The sequence below is a fragment of the Pongo abelii genome, chromosome 20, assembly GCF_028885655.2.
Source record: "Pongo abelii isolate AG06213 chromosome 20, NHGRI_mPonAbe1-v2.0_pri, whole genome shotgun sequence".
Taxonomy (NCBI): domain Eukaryota; kingdom Metazoa; phylum Chordata; class Mammalia; order Primates; family Hominidae; genus Pongo; species Pongo abelii.
In genome coordinates, this window is record NC_072005.2 from 136,047 (window position 1) to 158,290 (window position 22,244).

The following is a 22,244-nucleotide window of genomic DNA, read 5'->3' on the forward strand; positions in this document are numbered from 1 at the left end:
TTTTGAAGGAAAGCTCCCTGGAACTGATGAAGTGGGAGGGAGGTGGGGGAAGGCGCCTGGTGAGCTCTGACTGGGAGGGAGGTGGGGGCAGAAGGCGCCTGGTGAGCTCTGACTGGGAGGGAGGTGGGGGCAGAAGGCGCCTGGTGAGGTCTGACTGGGAGGGAGGTGGGGGCAGAAGGTTTCTTTGTGTCACTGAGGTCACGTCGGCAGCTCCCATGTCAAACTGGCTTTAAGGTCCCACTAAGAAATCTGCGTGTCCTTCACCTGTTCACCCGCTGTGAACGACCTGCCGCCCTGTGTTATTGTCCTGTCGGTTTTTTCCTGAACATTTGAAGCTAAGTTGTAGATGTCATGCCCCTCCACCCCTAACAATTTCAGTATTTATGTATTTTTTTATTTTTGAGGCAGTGTCTTGCTCTGTCACTCAGGCTGGAGTGCAACAGTGCAATCTCCACACACTCTGCCTCAACTTCCTGAGGTCAAGCGATCCCCCCACCTCAGACTCCCGAGTAGCTGGGACTACAGCACCTCTGAGTCTCAGCCTCGGCCATGTGTCTGCAAGTACACAGCAGGGTCTCAGCCTCGGCCATGTGTATCTGAGAGTACACGGCAGGGTCTCAGCCTCGGCCATGTGTATCTGCGAGTACACGGCAGGGTCTCAGCCTCGGCCGTGTGTATCTGAGAGTACACGGCAGGGTCTCAGCCTCGGCCGTGTGTATCTGAGAGTACACGGCAGGGTCTCAGCCTCGGCCGTGTGTATCTGAGAGTACACGGCAGGGTCTCAGCCTCGGCCGTGTGTATCTGAGAGTACACGGCAGGGTCTCAGCCTCGGCCGTGTGTATCTGCGAGTACACGGCAGGGTCTCAGCCTCGGCCGTGTGTATCTGAGAGTACACGGCAGGGTCTCAGCCTCGGCCGTGTGTATCTGAGAGTACACGGCAGGGTCTCAGCCTCGGCCGTGTGTATCTGAGAGTACACGGCAGGGTCTCAGCCTCGGCCGTGTGTATCTGCGAGTACACGGCAGGGTCTCAGCCTCGGCCGTGTGTATCTGCGAGTACACGGCAGGGTCTCAGCCTCGGCCGTGTGTATCTGCGAGTACACGGCAGGGTCTCAGCCTCGGCCGTGTGTATCTGTGAGTACACGGCAGGGTCTCAGCCTCGGCCGTGTGTATCTGCGAGTACACGGCAGGGTCTCAGCCTCGGCCGTGTGTATCTGTGAGTACACGGCAGGGTCTCAGCCTCGGCCGTGTGCCTGTGAGTATACAACAGGGTCTCAGCGTCGGCCTTGATCATGTATCCTTGTTATACAAGAAGCTCACATAAATTAGTAACAGGTCAAAACCCCAGCAGGAGGATGAGTGAGAACTTGGATGAGCAAGTTACAAATGGAAGAAATACGGTGGCCGAGATCTTAGGAACACACATCCAGCCTTAAGAAATTCAAGTTAAGGGCGGGGCACAGTGGCTCATGCCTGTAATCCCAGCACTTTTGGAGGCAAAGGCGGACGGATCACCTGAGGTCAGGAGTTCAAGGGGCTGGGCGTGGTGGCTCATGCCTGTAATCCCAGCACTTTTGGAGGCAAAGGCGGACGGATCACCTGAGGTCAGGAGTTTGAGACCAGCCTGGCCAACATGGTGAAACCCCGTCTCTACTAAAAATACAAAAATCAGCTGGGCGTAGTGGTGCGTGCCTGTAATCTCAGCTACTCGGTAGGCTGAGGGAGAAGAATCACTTGAACCCAGGAGGCGGAGGTTGCACTGAGCTGAGAGAGAGAGAGAGAGAGAGAGACGTGCAGGGTTGACAAGGATGGGCTGGCGTGGGGGCAGGCCCCACACCCTCGGCCCTGCACGGGCGCAGCCCTCCGAAGGGAACCGGGCGGCAGGTACCTGCATCACAGATGCTCCGTCCTTGGGCCCAGGATCTTCACCCCCAGTCATCTGTCTTACGGAGTGTGTCAGCCGGTGGTTGTGTCGCTATAAAGAGGTCCCTGAGGCTGGGTCGTTCATAACGAAGAGGGTTCGTTTGCTCACGGTTCTGCGGGCTGTACAGGAAGTGTGACACCAGCCTCTGGGCCACTTCTGGGGAGGCCAGGGAGGTTTACTCGTCAAGGAAGGTGAAGAGGGAGCTGGTGTGTCACGGGTGAGAGGGAGCAAGGACGAAGGTGCCACGCTCCTAAACGGCTCTCAGGTGAGCGAGAGGCAGCAAGGGGGAAGGTGCCGCGCTCCTAAAGGGCTCTCAGGTGAGCAAGAACTCAACTCACGTGTCACCAAGGGCATGGGCTAAGCCCTGCAGGCGGGATCTGCCCCGTGAGCCAGCACCTCCCACCAGGCCCCACACCAACTCTGGGGATCACATTTCAGCATGAGATTTGGAGGGACACATGTCCAAACATGTCACAGAGCACGTAGTCAGTGACGTTCACACATAAATATTCATCCCAGATTTACTCATAATAATGAGACCCTAAACGCAACAGCAGAGTTTGGGTGTGTTCCTAAGAGCGGGTGGTTTGCAAATGTTCATCTCATCCGAAAACATCCTCATAGACGTGCCCAGAATGATGTTTGACCAAACTTCTGGGGATCCTGCGGCCCAGTTGAGTTCACACAAAAAATTCACCAGCACACTCCGCATTCCCGGGGAAGCTGGGGACGCGCGAGGGGCCACCAGGGTGGCTGCAGAGACAGTGTCTGAGCTGTGAGGTCTATTTTCAGTCCAAAGAGCCGGCTTCTGGGGAACAGCCCAAGATGCACTTGGAGGAGAGGCTGGGACGAGTCCCCCAATCCCTCTGCAGCCCCAACCCCCAACCCAGCCCTTGACAAGCCCCTCCCTCCAGACACAGGGCGATGCCCCTCTCCGTCTCTCTGTCTCCCCTCCCTCTTTCTCTCTCCTCTGTGTGTCTGCCTGTCCTCTGAGTCCACCACTGGCCTCTTGCACGTGCCCTGCCCGTGGCTCCTGCACTCACGTCTCTACTCACTCCCATATCCCCCATGAGCTGGTTCTGGGAGGCTGCGGTCTGGCTTGTGGGGACCCATCCATTTCTCTCCTGGAGCCTGAGCTGGGGTTGGGGTTCTAGAGCAGCGCAGGCCAAGACCCCACGGTAACGGGAGACAGAGGTGGGTAGAGCGTGGCCTCCAAGACATGATTCTGAACAATGCAGACTCATGGCTGTAACAGATGCAGCCCGTGTAGCCTGAGAGTAGGGTCACTGTAAAACCACAGACACCATCAACAAAACTGTGTGTGGCAACATCCTCCCACTCAGTCCTCGAGCAGCCCTGAAGGCGTGGCCCCCATTGCTCCCTGTCACAGACGGGAACACCGAGACGGCCCCCACTGCTCCCTGTCACAGACGGGAACACCGAGACGGCCCCCACTGCTCCCTGTCACAGACGGGAACACCGAGACGGCCCCCACTGCTCCCTGTCACAGACGGGAACACCGAGACGGCCCCCACTGCTCCCTGTCACAGACGGGAACACCGAGACGGCCCCCACTGCTCCCTGTCACAGACGGGAACACCGAGACGGCCCCCACTGCTCCCTGTCACAGACGGGAACACCGAGACGGCCCCCACTGCTCCCTGTCACAGACGGGAACACCGAGACGGCCCCCACTGCTCCCTGTCACAGACGGGAACACCGAGACGGCCCCCACTGCTCCCTGTCACAGACGGGAACACCGAGACGGCCCCCACTGCTCCCTGTCACAGACGGGAACACCGAGACGGCCCCCACTGCTCCCTGTCACAGACGGGAACACCGAGACGGCCCCCACTGCTCCCTGTCACAGACGGGAACACCGAGACGGCCCCCACTGCTCCCTGTCACAGACGGGAACACCGAGACGGCCCCCACTGCTCCCTGTCACAGACGGGAACACCGAGACGGCCCCCACTGCTCCCTGTCACAGACGGGAACACCGAGACGGCCCCCACTGCTCCCTGTCACAGACGGGAACACCGAGACGGCCCCCACTGCTCCCTGTCACAGACGGGAACACCGAGACGGCCCCCACTGCTCCCTGTCACAGACGGGAACACCGAGACGGCCCCCACTGCTCCCTGTCACAGACGGGAACACCGAGACGGCCCCCACTGCTCCCTGTCACAGACGGGAACACCGAGACGGCCCCCACTGCTCCCTGTCACAGACGGGAACACCGAGACGGCCCCCACTGCTCCCTGTCACAGATGGGAACACCGAGACGGCCCCCATTACTCCCTGTCACAGATGGGAACACCGAGACGGCCACCATTGCTCCCTGTCACAGATGGGAACACCGAGACGGCCACCACTGCTCCCTGTCACAGATGGGAACACGGAGGTGCAGGGACATCGGTGGCTCCCCAGGGCCCGGCTGTGAGCAGCTCTGATGTGGCAGCCCCTTCTCCCCAGCATTTGGGTGCAGTCAAGCCCGTGGACTGGGCAACCGGGCTCTGCTTCCTCCACGCTTGCCAAGAGCCTCAGAAGGAGCCCGTTCCTCATCTGTGAACACGAGGGCTGGACACAAACATACAGCACACTGCGCCCACGCCGCGTCCGGCCTGAGGCAGACATCAGCAGCCGATTGCGGAGGGCCACACTGTTTCCCTCTGAGTCCTGGCAAGGCCTCAGAACCCTTCTCAACCCTTAGCCAAGGCCAAGTGGTCTGAAAGTCCCAGGAGCTTCACTCTGTGGTCCTCAGGGTGCCATTAACCCGACCCCAGGGCCAGCAGCACCTCCAGGCCTGGCCCCCCAGCCCCCACCCCGGCCCCCGCCCCAGCTGGCTCCCAGCCCAGGCTGCTCCACTGCAGGCCCGGCCGGCAGCATCTGTTGCCATGGTACCTGCTGGGGTAGCAAGGCCCCCCCACCCACAGTGGGACATCACCACAGCAGCCGGTGAGATTTAAATGCAGGCAGCGGATTAGATCTGAGCGTTGTGTGGATGTGGAATTTCCCAACGTTGACAACAGCCCCAGGGTTATAAAAGAGAATCCTGGTTTTTAGAAAAGATACGCTGATATGTTTAGGAGGAAGTGGGCATTGCACCTCCAGCATAGTCTTAAATGGTTCTGAAAATGCGTATAAATATGAATATTGTACCCTACGTAGATAACAGGTGGCTGTAGATACAGAGAGATACAGACACCGAAGATGACACAGCAAATGGGGAAAATCCAGCCCGCTGGTGACTCTGGGTAGAGTCAGGGGGAGTTCCTTCTGTATGACAAGTAATCTTGCCATTTTCCTGTAAGGCCAAAATGATATCAAAACTAAAAGATGTGAAAACAATATCCAAAGAATAGAGTCTTGGGCCAGCCCCCCACCTTACCTCCTACAGAGACCCCAACTCTGCAGGTCTAGATGGGCTCAGACTTTGATTTAATCAGCATCAAGGAGAGTATGATGGGTTAAGTTGTATCTCCCCCCAAAATACGGCCCGTCCCTGGAACCCATGAGTAGGACCTTATTTGGAAATAAGGTCTTTGCAGATGTGATGAGTTAAGATGAGGTCACCCTGGAGTCAGGTGGACCCTCAATCTGATGACCGGCGTCTCTCTAAGATGAGGAGTGAGCTCACAACACACTCAGGGGCAACGGCCTTGCAAGGACAGAGGCAGAGACTGGACTGAGGCATCTACAGGCCGAAGACCACCGGCTGGAGAAGGGCACAGACGCAGTCTCCCTGTGAGCCTCTGGAAGGAGCCAGCCCTGCCAACACCTGGATGGCAAAGCTCTGGCCTCCAGAACTGGGAGGACACATCTCTGCTGTGGGAACACCCAGGCCGTGTGCCTTCGCTACGGCAGCCTCAGGTGGCGGCTGCTTAGTCCGCGGGGAGGGGCAGCACTGGCCACGTCCAAAAGCTTCCGGAAGAGCTGCCAAAGTCCTGCACAGCTGTTCATTCATTCGAGAGTACATCAAGCATACATTGGGCACCGTGTGCCACGCCCATCCCGGCAGAGGCCCTGGGGACCCAGCTGTGAACAAAATCGGCAAAATCCCTGCCCTCCTAGAACTGGTGTCTTAGTGGGGAAGACAGGCAAGAAACACGACTGGTGAATCAGAGTCTGTTAGCCGGGAGAACGCGGCAGGGAGGAGATGGCAGAGTTGTGGGGAAGGCAGGAAGGTAGGGAGGTCGGGGAGGCCTTCCCAGGAAGGGGACTTTGGACAAAGACAGAAGTGAGGGAGGTGAGGAAGGGACTGGGAGGTGATCAGGGGAGAGTGCACCAGGAGGAAAGGCCTGGAGGTGGGATGGGGCCAGAGCCTGCAGGGACAGCGGGGAGATACCAGTACACAATGGGGTGAGTGCGGCTGGGGAGGAGGGCATCGGCATGGTCCCCATTCCGTGGGGCCCGTGGCTCTACAGGACCAGCCGTCCCTGAGTTTGGATAGACGTCTATGCAGCCCTGTGCCAGGCAGGCACCTCCCTCTCTGCAGCAGCTCTCTCTGGGCCTGCAGGCTCCTCAGAACACGCATGCCTTAAGGGTCTTCCCTGGTCTTAGGGGCGGAGTGTGTGAGGGTCTCCATGTGAGGGACCACGTGGGCAGGCAGTGCCGGCAGCCCTGCCCCATGTGCTGGTGTAATCTGAGGTTTGCTTTCCCGTCGCCCACCCTTATTATTTGCAATTAAACACTTGAGGCGGAGGATGACGTGGTTAAAAATAGCCCTTCCTTTCAGCCAGAGAGAGCCCGTGAGCGTGAGTGGGTGTGAGGAGGGCCTGGGGGCCAGTGGAGGTGGTGTCTGCAGCTGCCTGTGAAGGTGGGAAGAGGCCCCAGGCCCCCATCCTATTGATTTCTCAGAAAAATCTTAGCACCTTGGCCATCACACACATTTGTTCAGCTAAAACTTGAACACTTGCTGTGTGCCAAGCACGGTTCTGGGCCTGGGAAGAGGCTGGGAGGTGGTCCTGGCCCCGACAGAGTGCCGAGAAGAAAGCAAAGAAGAGCTGGGGGAGGGTGGGGGCAGGGAAGGCCACTGAGCTGAAGGCCGTGACGGTATCTACGAAGAGCACAGCATGAGCAAAGACTCTGAGACCAACGTGCCTGCTGTGCAGACGGAACCAAAAGGAGGCCCATGTGGCTGCAGCAGACTGAGCAAGGGAGAGAAAGGGAGGAGGTGAGAGCAAGGAGGTGGCCAGGCAGGTCATGCAGGGCCTGGTGGAAACGGGAAGGACTTGGGTTTTTACGGTGAGAGAGATGGGAGAGACGGAGGGCGGTGTACAGGGTCAGCAGGTGGCAGTCCTGGTGCTCACAGTCCAGAGACCAGGGTGGAGGCAACAGAGCTGGTCTAGGGACAAACAATGGAACAGATGATAAGGAAGGATGGTGGGGGTGGGTGATGATGGGGAAGGATGACGGAAGGATGGTGGGAAAGGATGATGGAGAAGGATGGTGGGGATAGGTGATGATGGGGAAGGATGACGGTGAAGGATGATAGGAAAGGATGGTGGGAAAGGATGATGGAGAAGGATGGTGGGGATAGGTGATGATGGGGAAGAATGACGGAAGGATGATGGGAAAGGTGATGGGGAAAGATGACAGAATGGGTGATGGGAAGGATGATAATGAGAAGGATAATGAGACGGACAATGGGGAAAGATGATGGGGAAGGATGATGGGGAAGGATGATGGGGAAGGATGATGGGGAAGGATGATGGGGAAGGATGATGGGGAAGGATGATGGGGAAGGATGATGGGGAAGGATGATGGGGAAGGATGATGGAGAAGGATGATGGAGAAGGATGATGGGAAGGATGATGGGAAGGATGATGGGAAGGATAATGGAGAAGGATGATGGGAAGGATGATGGGAAGGATGATGGGAAGGATGATGGGAAGGATAATGGAGAAGGATGATGGGAAGGATGATGGGGAAGGATGATGGGGAAGGATGATGGGAAGGATGATGGGGAAGGATGATGGGAAGGATGATGGGAAGGATGATGGGAAGGATGATGGGAAGGATGATGGGAAGGATAATGGAGAAGGATGATGGGAAGGATGATGGGGAAGGATGATGGGGAAGGATAATGGAGGATGATGGAGAAGAATGATGGGGAAGGATGATGGGAAGGATGATGGGAAGGATGATGGGAAGGATGATGGGAAGGATAATGGAGAAGGATGATGGGGAAGGATGATGGGAAGGATGATGGGGAAGGATGATGGGAAGGATGATGGGGAAGGATGATGGGGAAGGATGATGGGGAAGGATGATGGGAAGGATGATGGGAAGGATGATGGGAAGGATGATGGGGAAGGATGATGGGGAAGGATGATGGGAAGGATGATAGGAAGGATGATGGGAAGAATGATGGGAAGGATGATGGGAAGGATTATGGAGAAGGACGATGGGAAGGATGAATGGAATGGGTGATGAAAGGGATCATAGGATGGATGATTGGGCACCAAGTGAGAGCATTCTGTGACACCTTTTTTTTTTTTTTTTTTTTTTTTTGAGACGGAATCTCGCTCTGTCGCCCAGGCTGGAGTGCAGTGGTGCAATCTCGGCTCACTGCAAGCTCTGCCTCCCAGGTTCATGCCATTCTCCTACCTCAGCCTCCCATGTAGCTGGGACTACAGGCGCCCGCCACCACGCCTGGCGAATTTTTTGTATTTTTTAGTAGAGACGGGGTTTCACTGTGTTAGCCAGGATGGTCTCAATGTCCTGATCTCGTGATCCACCCGCCTCGGCCTCCCAAAGTGCTGGGATTACAGGCATGAGCCACCACGCCCGGCCTTTTGTTTTTTCTTTTTTGTTTGTTTGTTTGTTTGTTGAGATGGAATCTCACTCTGTCACCAGGCTGGAGTGCAGGAGCATGATCTTGGCTTACTGCAACCTCTGCCTCCTGGGTTCAAGCAATTCTCCTGCCTCAGCTTCCCGAGTAGCTGAGATTACAGTCATGTGCCACCACATCTGGCTAATTTTTTGTGTGTTTTTAGTAGAGACGGGGTTTCACCATGTTGGCCAGTCTGGTCTCAAACTCCTGACCTCAGGCGATCCACCAGCCTCGGCCTCCCAAAGTGCTAGGATTACAGGCGTGAGCCATTGCACCTTAAGTAATATTAACCACTTTAACATGATCAATTCAGTGTCTTTTAGTACCTTCACAATGTTGTGCAACTATAACTTCTATTAAGCTCCAAAACATTTTTTTTAAAATAAATTGTCAGGCCGGGCGCAGTGGCTCATGCCTGTAATCCCAGCACTTTGGGAGGCCAAGGTGGGCCGATCACAAGATCAGGAGGTTGAGACCATCCTGGCTAACACAGTGAAACCCCGTCTCTACTAAAAATAAAAAAAAAAATTAGCCGGGCGTGGTGGCGGGCACCTGTAGTCCCAGCTACTGGGGAGGCTGAGGCAGGAGAATGGCGTGAACCTGGGAGCAGAGGTTGCAGTGAGCCGAGATCACGCCACTGCGCTCCAGCCTGGGGGACAGAGCGAGACTCCATCTCAAAAAATAAATAAATAAATAAATAAATAAATTGTCAGGGCCTTGCTTTTTGGCCCAGGCTGGAGTGCAGTGGCATATTCACAGCTCACTGCAGCCTCCAATTCCTGGGCTCAAGGGATCCTCCTGCCTCAGCCTCTCACGTTGCTAAGATTGTAGGTACAAGTCACCATGTCTAGCTCCCCAAAACATTCTTATCTCAAAAAGAAATCCTCTGGATCTACCTATATTTGACATCTCATGTAAATATAAGCAGACAATATGCGTCCTTTTGGCCTGAGTTTTTTCACTGAGTGTCATGTTTCAAGGCCATGCTCCTTTTTTTTTGTGATTGAGTACTATTCCAGTGTACGAATATGCCCCATGGTGGTTCATCTCTCTCTGCCGATGGACATTTGGGCTGTTTCTACGTTTCGAATGATGTAAACGAGCTGTAATGAACGTTCACACACCAGTGTTTGTTTGAGTGACAGTTTGCAATTCTTTCGGGTGCACTCAGGAGTGGAACTGCTGGGCCGCGTGGAACTTCTGCGTTTACCTTTTTGAGGAAATGGCAGACGGTTTGCCACGGCGGCTACACCACATTACAGCCCTGTCAGCAGTGTGTAGGGGTCCTGTTTCTCCACAGCCTCACCGACACTGGTTATTTTCCATATTCTTGATTACAGCTCTCCTAGTAGGTGGGAAGTGGTTTTGATTTGCATCTCATTATAGTTTCGATTTGCATCTCGGTCATGACAAAAGATGCCTAGCATGTTTTCATGTGCTTGTTGGCCATTTGTGTGTCTTCTTCAATAAATGCCCATTGAAGTCTTTTGCCCATTTTTTAATGGGGTTGTTGGTCATTTTGTTGCTGAGTTGTATGAATAGTTTATGTGTTCTGGATACTTGGTCCTGATGAGCTCAGTGAACATTTATAAACAAACTCACCATAGCAGCCCCCACTCCGATGAAAACACCACCCGTGATGGCCCCCAGAGGCCCCTCATCCCTCCTGGTCCCTGCCCCGGGGGCCCCATCCTGACTTCGGTTGCTGGCAGCAGGTAGAGTCACGTTGGCCGCTCTCGAATTCCTCCTGCCCGGGTTGCCCTGTGTGTTCCGCCGAGTGTGGCGGAGAGGCATCGTGCTGCTGCGCTCAGCGGCTGCACCTGCTTGCTGAGAAGGTTCCCGGTGCGTTTGGAAGGCAGAAGCTCCTGGGCTTGCAGGTAGGTGAATGCTGACAGGACTCGGCAGGCGCACCCCCCCACCCCCGTCCACCATCCTGAACACCTAGTCCTCGCACATCCTGGAAGCTTTGCAGCCTCAGTCTCTTCCAAATGTGTCTTGCTCCTCTCTGCTCACCCTGGTGCCAGGCATCCGCCTCGCCCATCCAGAGCCAGCACCAGTGCCCTGCCCCCACTTGGCTTCTGTGCTGCCCGGCCGTGCCTCTTCCTTCCAGACACTTCAGGTCATCCTAAAACATTCATCCAAGCCCTTTGCCCACAGGATAAAGTCCACACTCCTCTTACAGTCCCCTCTGTGACCCACAGGCCTCCTTGAAGTTTTGGGGCTGAGTCGTTTCTGCTCTGGGGCTTCACAACCCTTTTGTCCTCTGGCCTCCTCTTCCAGGAAGTCCTCCAAGGGCAAGGCTTGCAGGACTCGGACTAGGCACCCACCCCAACGCTTGTCGATGAGAAACAGCCTCAGTCAGGAAGGAACTCGGGCAGACCAGGGACGGTGCCCCTGCTCCATGACATCTGGGAGTCTGCTCTAAGACCAGGAGGCTGGGGCCCGCGTGGGCTGCCAGCTGCTCCTGCCTCCCTGGGCCACCTCCTTTTCATGGGCTGGGCTGCGCCTGCCTCCCTGGGCCACCTCCTTTTCATGGGCTGGGCTGGGCTGCGCCTGCCTCCTTTTCACGGCCTGGGTTTGGAAACTACCCACTGCCACTTTCTATTGCGCGTAGCAGTCTGGAGGGGACGGGCCCAGAGGCCACTGCTCCATGGGGAGAGTCCCGGCTCTGGAGAGTGCAGGGCCGGGAACATTATGTCAGGGACACCCTGGAGCTGTGGTATCCCCGACACGAGCATGAGGCACAGCAGCACTCAGTCCACATTTGCCAAAGGAAAGGGGAACAGCCAACAGGTATGACCCCTCACCGTGTGCAGACAACACGTGTGGCCCCTCACCGTGTGCAGACAACACCTGTGGCCCCTCACCGTGTGCAGACAACACGTGTGGCCCCTCACCGTGTGCTGTCAACACGTGTGGCCCCTCACCGTGTGCAGTCACCTTGCTAGGCAGCTTATGTGCCTTCTCTCGTTTCATCCTCAGGTTTGGGAAAATTATCCAGAACTTGGAAAGGGGTAAAAATATCATTGCCTGCTCTTTTGATCCTGGACCCTAGGCACTGTGGGCCTCAGAGCGGATCATTCTCTGGGGTGGGGCCGTCCTGGGCACTGCTGGGTGCTGAGCAGTGTCCCTGGCCTCCGCCCACTCCACACCAGGAGCTCCCCTAGTCGTGACAACCACAGAAGCCCCAGACATTGCCCCGTGTCCCCGAGGGGCCGAATCGCCTAGAGGATCAGTTCTATTCCAGAGCCTCGACCAGCCCAGCCACCCAGGAGGTCACTTTGTGGACGCTTCCCGCCACTCTTGCCAGTGTCCCGGCTCTGGGGTTGGACGCTGCTTGAGATTGACAAATGCAGATGAGTTTGTCCCTGAGTGGCAGGTGCCTCCTTCCTCCTGCTGCGTATAAAACTCAGTCTGGTCCTGCTGTTCCTCAGTAGACACTTGGACACACCTTTGACCTACGGTGGCCCGTGGTCTGAATGAGGTTTATGCGATGAGTGCTTTGAAAGCTCAATTTTGCCATCACCTGAAGCCTAGAGGGCAGTGTGCACTGGGCACCTCACTTACACAGGGGGAAACCGAGGCTCAGAGAGGGGGAGGGGCTGGCCCAGAGTGCTCAGTGGGGAGTGTGGGAGCTGCAGTCCCTGATCTGAGCTGTCCCCGTGACTGTAGGAGATGAGGAAGGAGCATTCTGTGGCTTGGCTGGGGGGGCCCAGGTGGGAGGGGAGGGTGGGGACACTGTGGCTGGTGGGGGGGGGGGGTGCCTCTGAGCTGCCTGGGCCACAGGCAAAGGGGTTAGGGAGGTCAGAGGGGAGCTTGGGGGCAAGGGTCATGTGTCTCCACGGCCGGGCAGGCGCACTCCCAGGGAGGCCACGAGGATTCTCTGGCCCGGGGGTTGCAGTGAGCCACGCTGAAAGGTCAGAAAGCAGTGGCCCAACAATGGTGCCCCCATTCCAGCCCCAACGGCAGCCCAGGGGCTCCCAGGCCCACTCTCACTCTTGCCGATTTGCGAGGACGCACAGAACTCCCAGCAAGCTGTCCTTGTCACAGTTAGGGTTTGTCACAGTGCCGGGGGGCAGGTGCCGTGGCTGGGGAAGAGCACATGAGGCAGCGTCCAGGAGAAGCCCCATGGTCCTGTCCGGGGAAGCCGGGAACTGCACACTCACAGGGCGCACGGACCACCAGGAAAGGGCACGGCAGCCTGGGCGTCCAGAGCTCTACGAGGACTCCCTCGTGGGGGCTTGATTGATTGATTGCTTGCCACGGGGTTGCCCTCAAGCTCCAAGGGTGTCTGACGCTGTGGGACCCAAGGCGCTCCCAAGTCCCACGTTTGGTCTTGCTGGTGTGGCCCTCCCTACCCTAGACCAAGACGCTCCTCTCAGGCAGGGCAGATATCACCTCCCAAAGCCAAGGCAAAGCCCAGACCTCACTCCGCACAAGACGATTCCTCACCACACGGGGGAAGGTGCGGGTCTCATCCGTGGCGCTGCAGCAGGGCTCAGCCGGTGACCAGGACTGGGTGCCACGGGTGCTGGGTCAGTGCTCACTCAGCCCCACCAGCAGGCAGGGAGGGTACAGGGCGCTGCAGAGAACGGAGGGACTTGTCAGGATTCTGACCCATGGCTGGCAGAGCACAGCTCCACACAGCACGTTGGGCCACGGCGGCCCTGGGGCCCTCTCAGCCAGAGGGCAGGAACTGGCCATGCAAGCAGGTGTCCAGTCCCACCCGGGAAGAGCAGCGTGGGTCCAGCCCTGGTCCGAATTCCTGTCCTGTCAGCTGGGAGGTGTGCGCAGACCCCTTTGCCTTCTGTGCCTCGGTTTTTCCATCTGTGAATGGCAGTCAGCAGCATCTTGCTGAGGATTCAGCGGGTCCTCCCGCCCACCCACCCACAATGGGCTTAATCAACAGGCCCTGCCCTGCATGTGACCCTGGAGGGAGGCTCTGGGACCACGTCACTGTACAGTAGAGTAAACTGAGGCTCGGACGCCGGGTCGCCTGCCTGTGGTCCCCCGTGGAGCCAGGGCTCAGTGCCAGCCCGTGGAAATCGCCCGCCCTCGTGGGGAGGAGCATGTGCGCGGGTCAGCGCCCGCCTCCTCCTTTTTATTGAAGTCATTTTTCTCCTCCTGTCAGCGGAACTGGCTGTGGGCAGCCCCTCCCTCCCACCCCCAGGAGCTGAGAAGAAAACAAAAGCTTAATTGAATCTGGCACTGGGGCAGTGGGTGCGAGGAAAGAAGGTGGGTGCCGCAGAGAGAGGCCGAGGGAGCCCCCGCCTGGGTGGGTCTGAGGCCGCCTGTAATTATGGCCCTGATGTGATTATATTAATTATCGTCGCTATTTTGTGCCGGCTTCCACCCAGTGAGCCTGTGGATTGAGCTCTACTGCACTCAAGCCGCCAGGGCCCATCACAGACGAAGCCTTCGGCCTGGGGAGCCTGAGACCCAGAAAAGCCACGCGCTGGCCTGGGCCACACCCCAAGTGGAAGGTGGGGCTTGAAACTTGCCCTGCAGGCTCCCCACACGTCAGGGTTAGAGGTTCAAGGCCCCAGAGAGGAGATGCCGCAAGGCAGGGGCCCTGGGAAGGTGTTAATCCTCCTCCTCGGATAGGATACCCACTGGATCAGTGTTCTGTCAACTTAAAAAATGAATCAGCCAGATGTGGTGGCTCACGCCTGTAATCTCAGCACTTTGGGAGGCTGAGGCAGGCGTATCACCTGGGGTTCAAGACGAGACTGGCCAACTTTGGAGGCCGAGGCAGGCGTATCACCTGGGGTTCAAGACGAGACTGGCCAACTTGGTGAAACCCCGTCTCTACTAAAAGTACAAAAAACTAGCCGGGCGTGGTGGCGGGCGCCTGTAATCTCAGCTACTTGGGAGGCTGAGACAGGAGAATCTCTTGAACCCTGGAAGCAGAGGCTACAGTGAGCTGAGACTGCACCTCTGTACTCCAGCCTGGGCAACAGAGCAAGACTCCGTCTCCAAAAAACAAACAAACAAAACAAAACAAAACAAAACAAAACAAAAAAACTGAAACAAGCCGGCTTGAGCAAAGAAGGCACTTTACTGGCCCACCCTCTGAGCTGAAATGGTGTGCAGTTATGGACTTCAGGCACAGCTGGATCCAGGTGTCCACAATGTCTCCAGGATTCTGACTCCTCATCTCTTGGCTCTGTTGTTCCCTATGATGGCTCCACTCGGAAGAAGGGGCATCTTTTTGTAATTTGCAGCAAACAGGGTGCCCCCCTGCTTGTGGTGCCCACGGCCTTCCTGAGAGTCGGGAGACTCAGGATGGCCGCCAGTCTGAAAGGAGAGACTGCTGGCAGGTGTGCCTGCCTCCTTCACCGCACAGCACCCACTGGGGCCAAGCGCCCTGTGGCGCCGGGGATGCTGGACGTGCAAACAGTAGATTCACTCTGCTCAGGATCAATATCACAAGGCAGCAAATGGCCACAGCCAGGAGTGAACAAGGGCATCTGACTCCCCTGGGGTGGGGGCTGATCTGAAGGGCAGTGGGCCAAGACCTGAGACAGGGCGAGACACCACGCAGGTGCAGCATCCCTGGATGACGCCCACTTGGAAGTGGAGGGGGAGGGCATGGGCAGCTGCAGCTCCCAGACACCAGCACACACAAACGCACACACAAGTGCACACCAGCAGTGACACAGGCACACACAAGCACACACAGGGTTACACATGCATATGCAGCTCACGTGCTTACACGTGCAGACACCAGCACACAGGCGGTGACACAGGCACACACAAGGGCAGTTACACACACACATACGCAGCTCACATGCTTACACGTGCACACGCCAGCACACGCGGTGACACAGGCACACACAAGTGCACACACACACGCATACACAGCTCACATGCTTACACGTGCAGATGCCAGCACACAGGCAGCTATACTCGAGTGCTTGCAGGTACTCACCTGGCCACAGGAGCACTGTTACATACGCTGAACAGATAAACACAGTAACATGGGCACACACGCAGTCACACTGCACACACATGCAGAAGCACATGGCTACATATGTGCGCCTACCTGGCACGCACACACACACACCCATGCAGCCTAGGGATGAGTGGCTGGGGCTGAAGAGGCTACAAGGCGCCCGTAGCCTTGTCAACCCATCCCAGGCCCTGACTGGGGCTCATCAGGAGGTCAGGCTGCGCCAAACCCCAATTCCCAAAAGCTCCTGGTGGATTTGAGATGGCAGAGACATCTGGACCCCATGGGCAGCAGGAGACAGAGCAGCTCAGCCTGGGCTGAGAGCACAGGGACGGGTCCTGTCCTGAGGGGTGTGAGGGGGGAACGGGGTCCTGTCCTGAGGGGCGTGAGGGGGGACGGGGTCCTGTCCTGAGGGGCGTGAGGGGGGACGGGGTCCTGCCCTGAGGGGCGTGAGGGGGGACGGGGTCCTGCCCTGAGGGGCGTGAGGGGGCACGGGGTCCTGTCCTGAGGGGCGTGAGGGGGGACGGGTCCTGTCCTGAGGGGTCTGAGGGGGCACGTGGTCCTGTCCTGAGGGGTGTGAGGGGGGAACGGGGTCCTGTCCTGAGGGGTGTGAGGGGGATACAGGGCCGTGTCTGGAGGGGGTCTGTGGAGACAGGGTCCTGTCTGAAGGTTCTGAGGGGAGACGGGACCCACCCTGCAGGCACCGTGTGGGATCAGAGTCCTGTTTCCTGACATCCGTGTAGTCACGGAGCTGGAAGCGTGAAGCAGCACCCAGACCTGCTGCTCCCAGGGAGGTGGTTTATCAGGGGCTGGGCTCCTGCCCCCTGCCTGCCTCCACCCAGGGCAGGAGAATGCGGAGGGAAATGGAAAGGACCTTGCTGATCTGGAATCCTCTCCCCCTTCCTCCCTGGAGTTCACCGCAGAACTCTCATTATTAAACAGCCAGGGAAGCCAACCTCCACCCCCATATTCCTGAAACACCTTTATTGCACTATAAACAGCATTTATAAACAAACACAGTTGGGGAGTGTCTTAAAGATTTACCCGCAGTCAACCTCAGACACTAAGATATCAAACAGTGCAGGGGGCTATTAAACGGGGGACCCCAGGGAGAACGGGGCCTGGGAGGAGTAAGCAGCAGAGAAGTTGGGGAGCGCCGGTGTCTCTCTCCATGCAGGGCACCCTCCCCGCCTCCCCGGCCTGAGGAGCCTCCGCCCCGGGTGCCCTGGTTTCCGGAGAGAGTGGAGCGCCTGCAACACCAGGCTCAGAAGGGGCCTGCACTCTCCCTCTGGAGGGCTCACAGGTGTGTCCCACCGGACGTGCAGCAGGGGCCCAGCTGCTCCTCCAGTCCTGGGAAGCAGCTCCTCCACCCCTCCCTGGTCAAGAGGAACAACGTGTGGCAAACGGGCTGACAAGGGACGTCCCGGGATGCCACAGATGCGTCCCTGGATGCCACAGATGTGCCCTGGTTCCCCCGTGCCCACCAGCAGCCGGGAGAAGCGAAGGCACTGGCCTGGCGTGGCCCCTGCTTTGAGTGTTATCATTTCTGCATCATTCTGAGCTGGAAACCTCCCCAAAATCATTCAAGGACCCACGTAACCACACAATGGAAGCCTTGCAGCCACCTAGCAGCATGAAAGGCCATAGCCAGGTCCCCCCAGCTGCCTCCTGGGCTCCGACCCACCCACCGTAGCCACAGCCTATTTACACACGTGGCGTCAAAGCCACGGCCATCAATCACTGCATGTCGCTCCCAGCTGCAGACGCTGGACAAAAGGGCGACGGGGTGGCAGCCCCCAGCAAGGACAGATGGGCCATAGGGCTGCTCTCTGGACATCTCTGAGCAAGACCCTCCGGCGCCACAGCAGTTATGGCCAGACAGGCCTGTACCCAAAAAGCCAGTGCCGACGGTGTCGGAGGAAAACAGGCCAGGAGAGCCGTCTCCTCCCGGCGGACCTCTGCCAAGACCTCCTCTGCTCCGACTGTGGCAGCGGCTGCTCCCTCCGCACCCACCCTCGTCAGGGCACCCTCGCCTGGCCCCGCTCCCCACCGGAGCCTGGGAAGTTGGGGTCTCCCAGAGCCAAGCCTGATCCCTGGGAGGGGGTGTCTCGGGCAGAGCCCGGGCCCGGTGTCGCCGCGAGGCCCTGCTCTCCGCGGGGTGGGAACTGGATGGCGCCAGGCTGTGGGGGAGGAAGACACGGGTGCAGTGAAGGAGACTGTGGGCTCCAAGACTTCTGACCGCCCGGTCCACGGCCCCGCCCTGGCCCCTTGCACGGATTCCTGGACTCCTGAGAACCTCCTTCTAGAACTCTGTGTGAAAGGCGCGAGGCAGTGTGGAGGAGCAAAGGGGGACCTTCTGCCCTGCGAAGTGGCCCTTTCTCTTCCCCCGAGGCCCCCTCTCCTCCTCCTCCTCCAAAGAAATTAATTCATGAAAAATAATACCCCAGTCAGCATCGGGTGACCCAGGAAACCCTGCGTCAGCTACAGCATCAGCGCCCAGCCCAGCCTGAGTGTGAGCCCCTCCCCGCCCAGCCCAGCCCCAGCCCAGCCCCAGCCCCAGCCCCAGCCCCAGCCCCAGCCAGCGGACCGCCCGCCAGGACCCGGTGTGGAGGAGAGACCGGGGTCTGCCCTCTGCACCGGAGCGGGCAGCGAGCAGGTCCCCGCTCTACAGGAAGGGGAGCAGGGAGGTCAGGGGCAGCTCCTTCTCCCCAAGCAGCGTGTCCCGCTTGAGGCTGCTGCCCTTGTTCACCACCTTGATCCTGAGGGCCAGCTTCCGGACGCTGGCGGGCCCCAGCCCGTCGAAGAAGAAATCCTCGTTGAAGACGGGGTGGCGGCTGTTCTTGATGATGGTGCTGCGCTGCTTCTGCAGCTTGCCCGGCACCAGGCACAGGCCCACGCAGCAGTTGATGCTGCGGGCGTCGCACAGGCGGTCGTAGAGGCCCTCGGCGGCCAGCAGGCGCACCCGCAGGCGGGCCTGGCCGGCCTGGTACTCGGCCAGCAGCCGCACGCTGCCCCGAGGGCCCACGTGGACCGTGTGCTCCCCACGCGCCTGGCCCGAGTCGGGGCCGGGTTCCGGGGGGGCCCGGCGGGTCAGGCGGCGCCGGCTGCCGGGGCTGGTGTCTGGGGTGCTGTCGTCCGGCGACAGGGAGCCGTGGCGGCCCACGGAGTGCCGGAGCTGGCTCACCTTGGCCTGGCTGTCCTGGGCGAAACCTTTGAGCAGAGACACGGAGCGGGAGAGCAGAGGGGACCCGAAGGGAGAGGACTCGGCCGAGGACCCTGTGTCGCTCTCCCCGCCACTGAAGCAGCGGCCGGGGCTCATGAGGGCCCCGCCGGCCTCCCTGGGGCCCCCATCGCCCCCGTTGGCCCTGGCAGCTGCCCGGCGGCGCCCGGCACCTGGGGAGCCCACCTGGGCCAGGGCCCCGTGCTCACTGTGGAACAGAGACTCCTTGCGCCTGGTGTGGGGGCTCTCGGCCAGCGTGGCGAAGCCGTAGGACGTCTGGGCCTTGGGCACCGAGGGCAGGGACATGGCACCCTGGGCCTGGGGGTCGGCGGCAGCGGCCTCCTCCGACGGCCAGTCCTCGGCACTCTCGATCTGGATCACGTGCCGGGTGGCTGCCTTCAGCAGGCTCTTGCTCTCGGCTGCCAGCTTGGCGGGCAGCCGGGGGCTCCGTGGGGTCTGGCGGGGGGCCGCAAAGGCCAGGTTCTGTTCCGACGTGGAGGGGCCCAGCGCGGCCTGTCCCTCGCCCTCCGCGGGGCCCGAGGGCAGCTTGGGGGGAATGAAAAAGTCGGGGATCTTGTCGGGCGTCAACACATTGCTGTACAGGGGCCCCTTGGAGGCCTTGTCCCCCGCCTCACTCCCCACGCCCCGGGCAGCACCGTTTTCCCCAGACCCCCGAAGCCGCTCCAAGAACCACATGTTGGTTTTTCTCATGGGGGCGGCAGGCAAGAGGCCCGGACAGGGGCTGCAGCGTCTGGGAAGAGAAGCAGGGGTCAGAAGCAGTGGGGGGCGGCTGGCAGAGGGCCCTGGGCACCTGTTCCCTGTGGGGCCACCCGGCAGGGCCCTGCCAGCGGGGTGGGGGGTGGAGGGGTCCTCTGGGGGCGTCCCGCCCAGGCGCGGCGGCCCAGGACAGGAGTGAGGCGGGTTCCCCCTTCCTATTTCCGGAGAGATCCCGCTTAACTTCCAAGCACCAAGCCCAGGGGGGTGGGGGCCGCGCTCTGACTCTCCGGGGAGCTCCCAGAGGAGACTGGCCCCTCGCCCGCCCCCACTCTGGTTTTGAGCATCTCAGCGCTCATTCTAAAGAGTTCCGCGCTCAGTCCCCAGGGAAGACACGGATGTGGGTGGACCCCCCGGGGTGTCCCAGCTCCGCCCCCCCAGCTCCCACCCACCTGTAGCTTCTCCGTGGACTGGAGGGCCAGGCGTTCGGGGTGGGGGAAGGGAGGGGCGGTAGGTCTGGGGCCAAGAGCGCAGCGAGTCGACTCCCCGGTGTCCCCCCCCAACCCTCCCCCGACTCCGCTTGGGGTGGGGGTGGGGTCCTGGCGGTCCCCGCAGACCGGGCGGGGTCCCTGGACTTACCTGCCCGGGGTGATGGCCCGAGGCTGGAGGTCTGTTCGCAGACACGCAGGGGTCTCGGCGCGCAGGCTCCCGGGGCTGGCGCGGGGGACGCGGCCGGAGCTTCGATGCGGGCGGCGGCGGCAGCGCAGTCGGACTCATTCACCCGCGGCGGGAAACCGCCCAGCCCCGCCGCCGCCGCCGCCGTATTCCTCCGAGTACGGCCGCCCCCGCCCCCGCCCCCGCCCCCGCCCCCGCCCCCGAGGGACAGGGGGTGGGGCCGTCTCCCCGCAGCCTCCGGAGGCTGGTGGCAGGGAGGAGCCTCGCCAGGACCCGGGGGCTGACTGGGGGCCGGTGGGAGACAAGCAGGTGGTCACGGTTGGCTGACGGCCACCCCTGGCGCTCACGCCCGCAGATTCCGTGAAGCCGGACTCCCAACCCCAAGCCCCTGCCTCCGTATATCTGAAGAGGGTCCCAGACCCCCTATTCGCTGCCGGCGAGGAGCTTTCCCGACTAACGACGACAAATTAAATGACGGCAACAGTAATAAATGCAGCTGGGTTTATGATGGAACGTTTCCTCCCTGCCAGCCTCCCAGCGTCCTGGCGGGTCTCCGACTCTCACACAACCCCGTACGCAGGTCCTGCTGCAATTCCCAATTTGTAGATGAGGAAGGTGGGGGGTTTCCTTCCAGAAACAAGGACCGAGCAGCTAGGACAGCAGGTCTTACTAAATGGGCAACCTCTCAGCAGCGCTCCAAGAAGCCTGGAAGGGGGGGCTCCTCCTTCATTTCATGGACAAACGTTTCCTGAGCACCCGCTTGATGCTGGACAGTGACCTGGCCATCGGGGACACAGCTGGGACGTAGGGAGGTGGCCCCAGCCCTGGTGATGCAGGGGCAGGATGCCCACAGAGCGTACAGGTGCAGCTCAGAACTGCAGGGATGGTGACTCCTGGAACAGGAATACAGCAGGAAAGCGTGAGGGTCGGGGCGAAGGGAGAAGGCACAGGCGTGTGATTCACGGATGGGGAAACCTAGAGGGGGCAAGACCAGGTCCAAACCCAGGCTTCCTGGCAGTTCCTGAGACCACAGGGTCCTCCCTCCTGAGGCCCCGACCCCCCTCCTCCCAGCTGCTCCTGTGATCGGCCTTCACTGCTTCCTTCTCTCCCCCCCTCCCCGCCCTCCCCGCCTCAGTTTCCTCTTCTGGAACCGAGCTGAGCAGTTCCCAGCCTCCTCGTGCATGGAGCCAGCAAGATAACATATCACCAGGACCAACCCGGAGCCGGCGGACGCCTGGCGCTTTATTGAATTATTGATTGTCCAGGAGCCTCCTGCATTCTGGGAATGTCCCCAAGTCTGGACGTGGCCCAAGCTGGGAGGAGCGGCTGCTGCCACAGCGGTAGAAGAGGGGTCCCGGAGGGCAAGGGAGCTGGGCTGAGGCCTCCCCACTCTCCACGTACCCTCGCAGTGAGGGGTTAGAGTCCTGCCATCCGGAGGGGAAAGTGAAACCGGGAGGAGCTGTGACTCCACCTAAGCTTTGCTCACCCAGCAAACGTTGATGAGCCCTCACTTGGTGCTGGGGCAACCACGACGCAGCCCCGAAGTCTGACAAGGAGGCAGACACCGAGGAATTTTCCCCTTCACCGCCACCACTTCCAGGAAGCCTGGGCGGGCCCCACCACAGCCTAGCAGGGCCCCCGAACCCCAGCTCCGGCCACCATGAACACCCTTGAGCTGCTGTCCACCACCCCTGCTGGGCCCGAGCCGGGAGGAGGGTCCTGGGGGTCTGTCCACCGCCCCTGCTGGGCCCGGATCCTGGGGGTCTGTCCACCGTCTCTGCTGGGCCCGAGCCGGGAGGAGGGTCCTGGGGGTCTGTCCACCGCCCCTGCTGTGCCCGGATCCTGGGGGTCTGTCCACCGTCTCTGCTGGGCCCGAGCCGGGAGGAGGGTCCTGGGGGTCTGTCCACCGCCCCTGCTGGGCCCG

General features: G+C 59.8%; 1 protein-coding gene across 1 annotated transcript; it reads right to left on the minus strand.

Annotated features, from left to right (window-relative positions):
* Positions 1–18,273: 18,273 nt before the first annotated feature.
* On the minus strand, positions 18,274–20,449 carry C2CD4C (C2 calcium dependent domain containing 4C). The gene is made up of 2 exons (XM_024237544.3): positions 20,285–20,449; positions 18,274–19,682 (listed from the first exon to the last, which is right to left on the minus strand). Exon 2 carries the CDS (start codon positions 19,640–19,642, stop codon positions 18,377–18,379), a length of 1,266 nt encoding a protein of 421 aa, XP_024093312.1. The 5' UTR covers positions 19,643–19,682; positions 20,285–20,449; the 3' UTR covers positions 18,274–18,376.
* Positions 20,450–22,244: the final 1,795 nt, after the last annotated feature.

Excerpts from the sequence above, each read along its gene's own strand:
- C2CD4C (XM_024237544.3), bottom strand. The coding sequence starts at position 19,642 with ATGAGAAAAACCAACATGTGGTTCTTGGAGCGGCTTCGGGGGTCTGGG.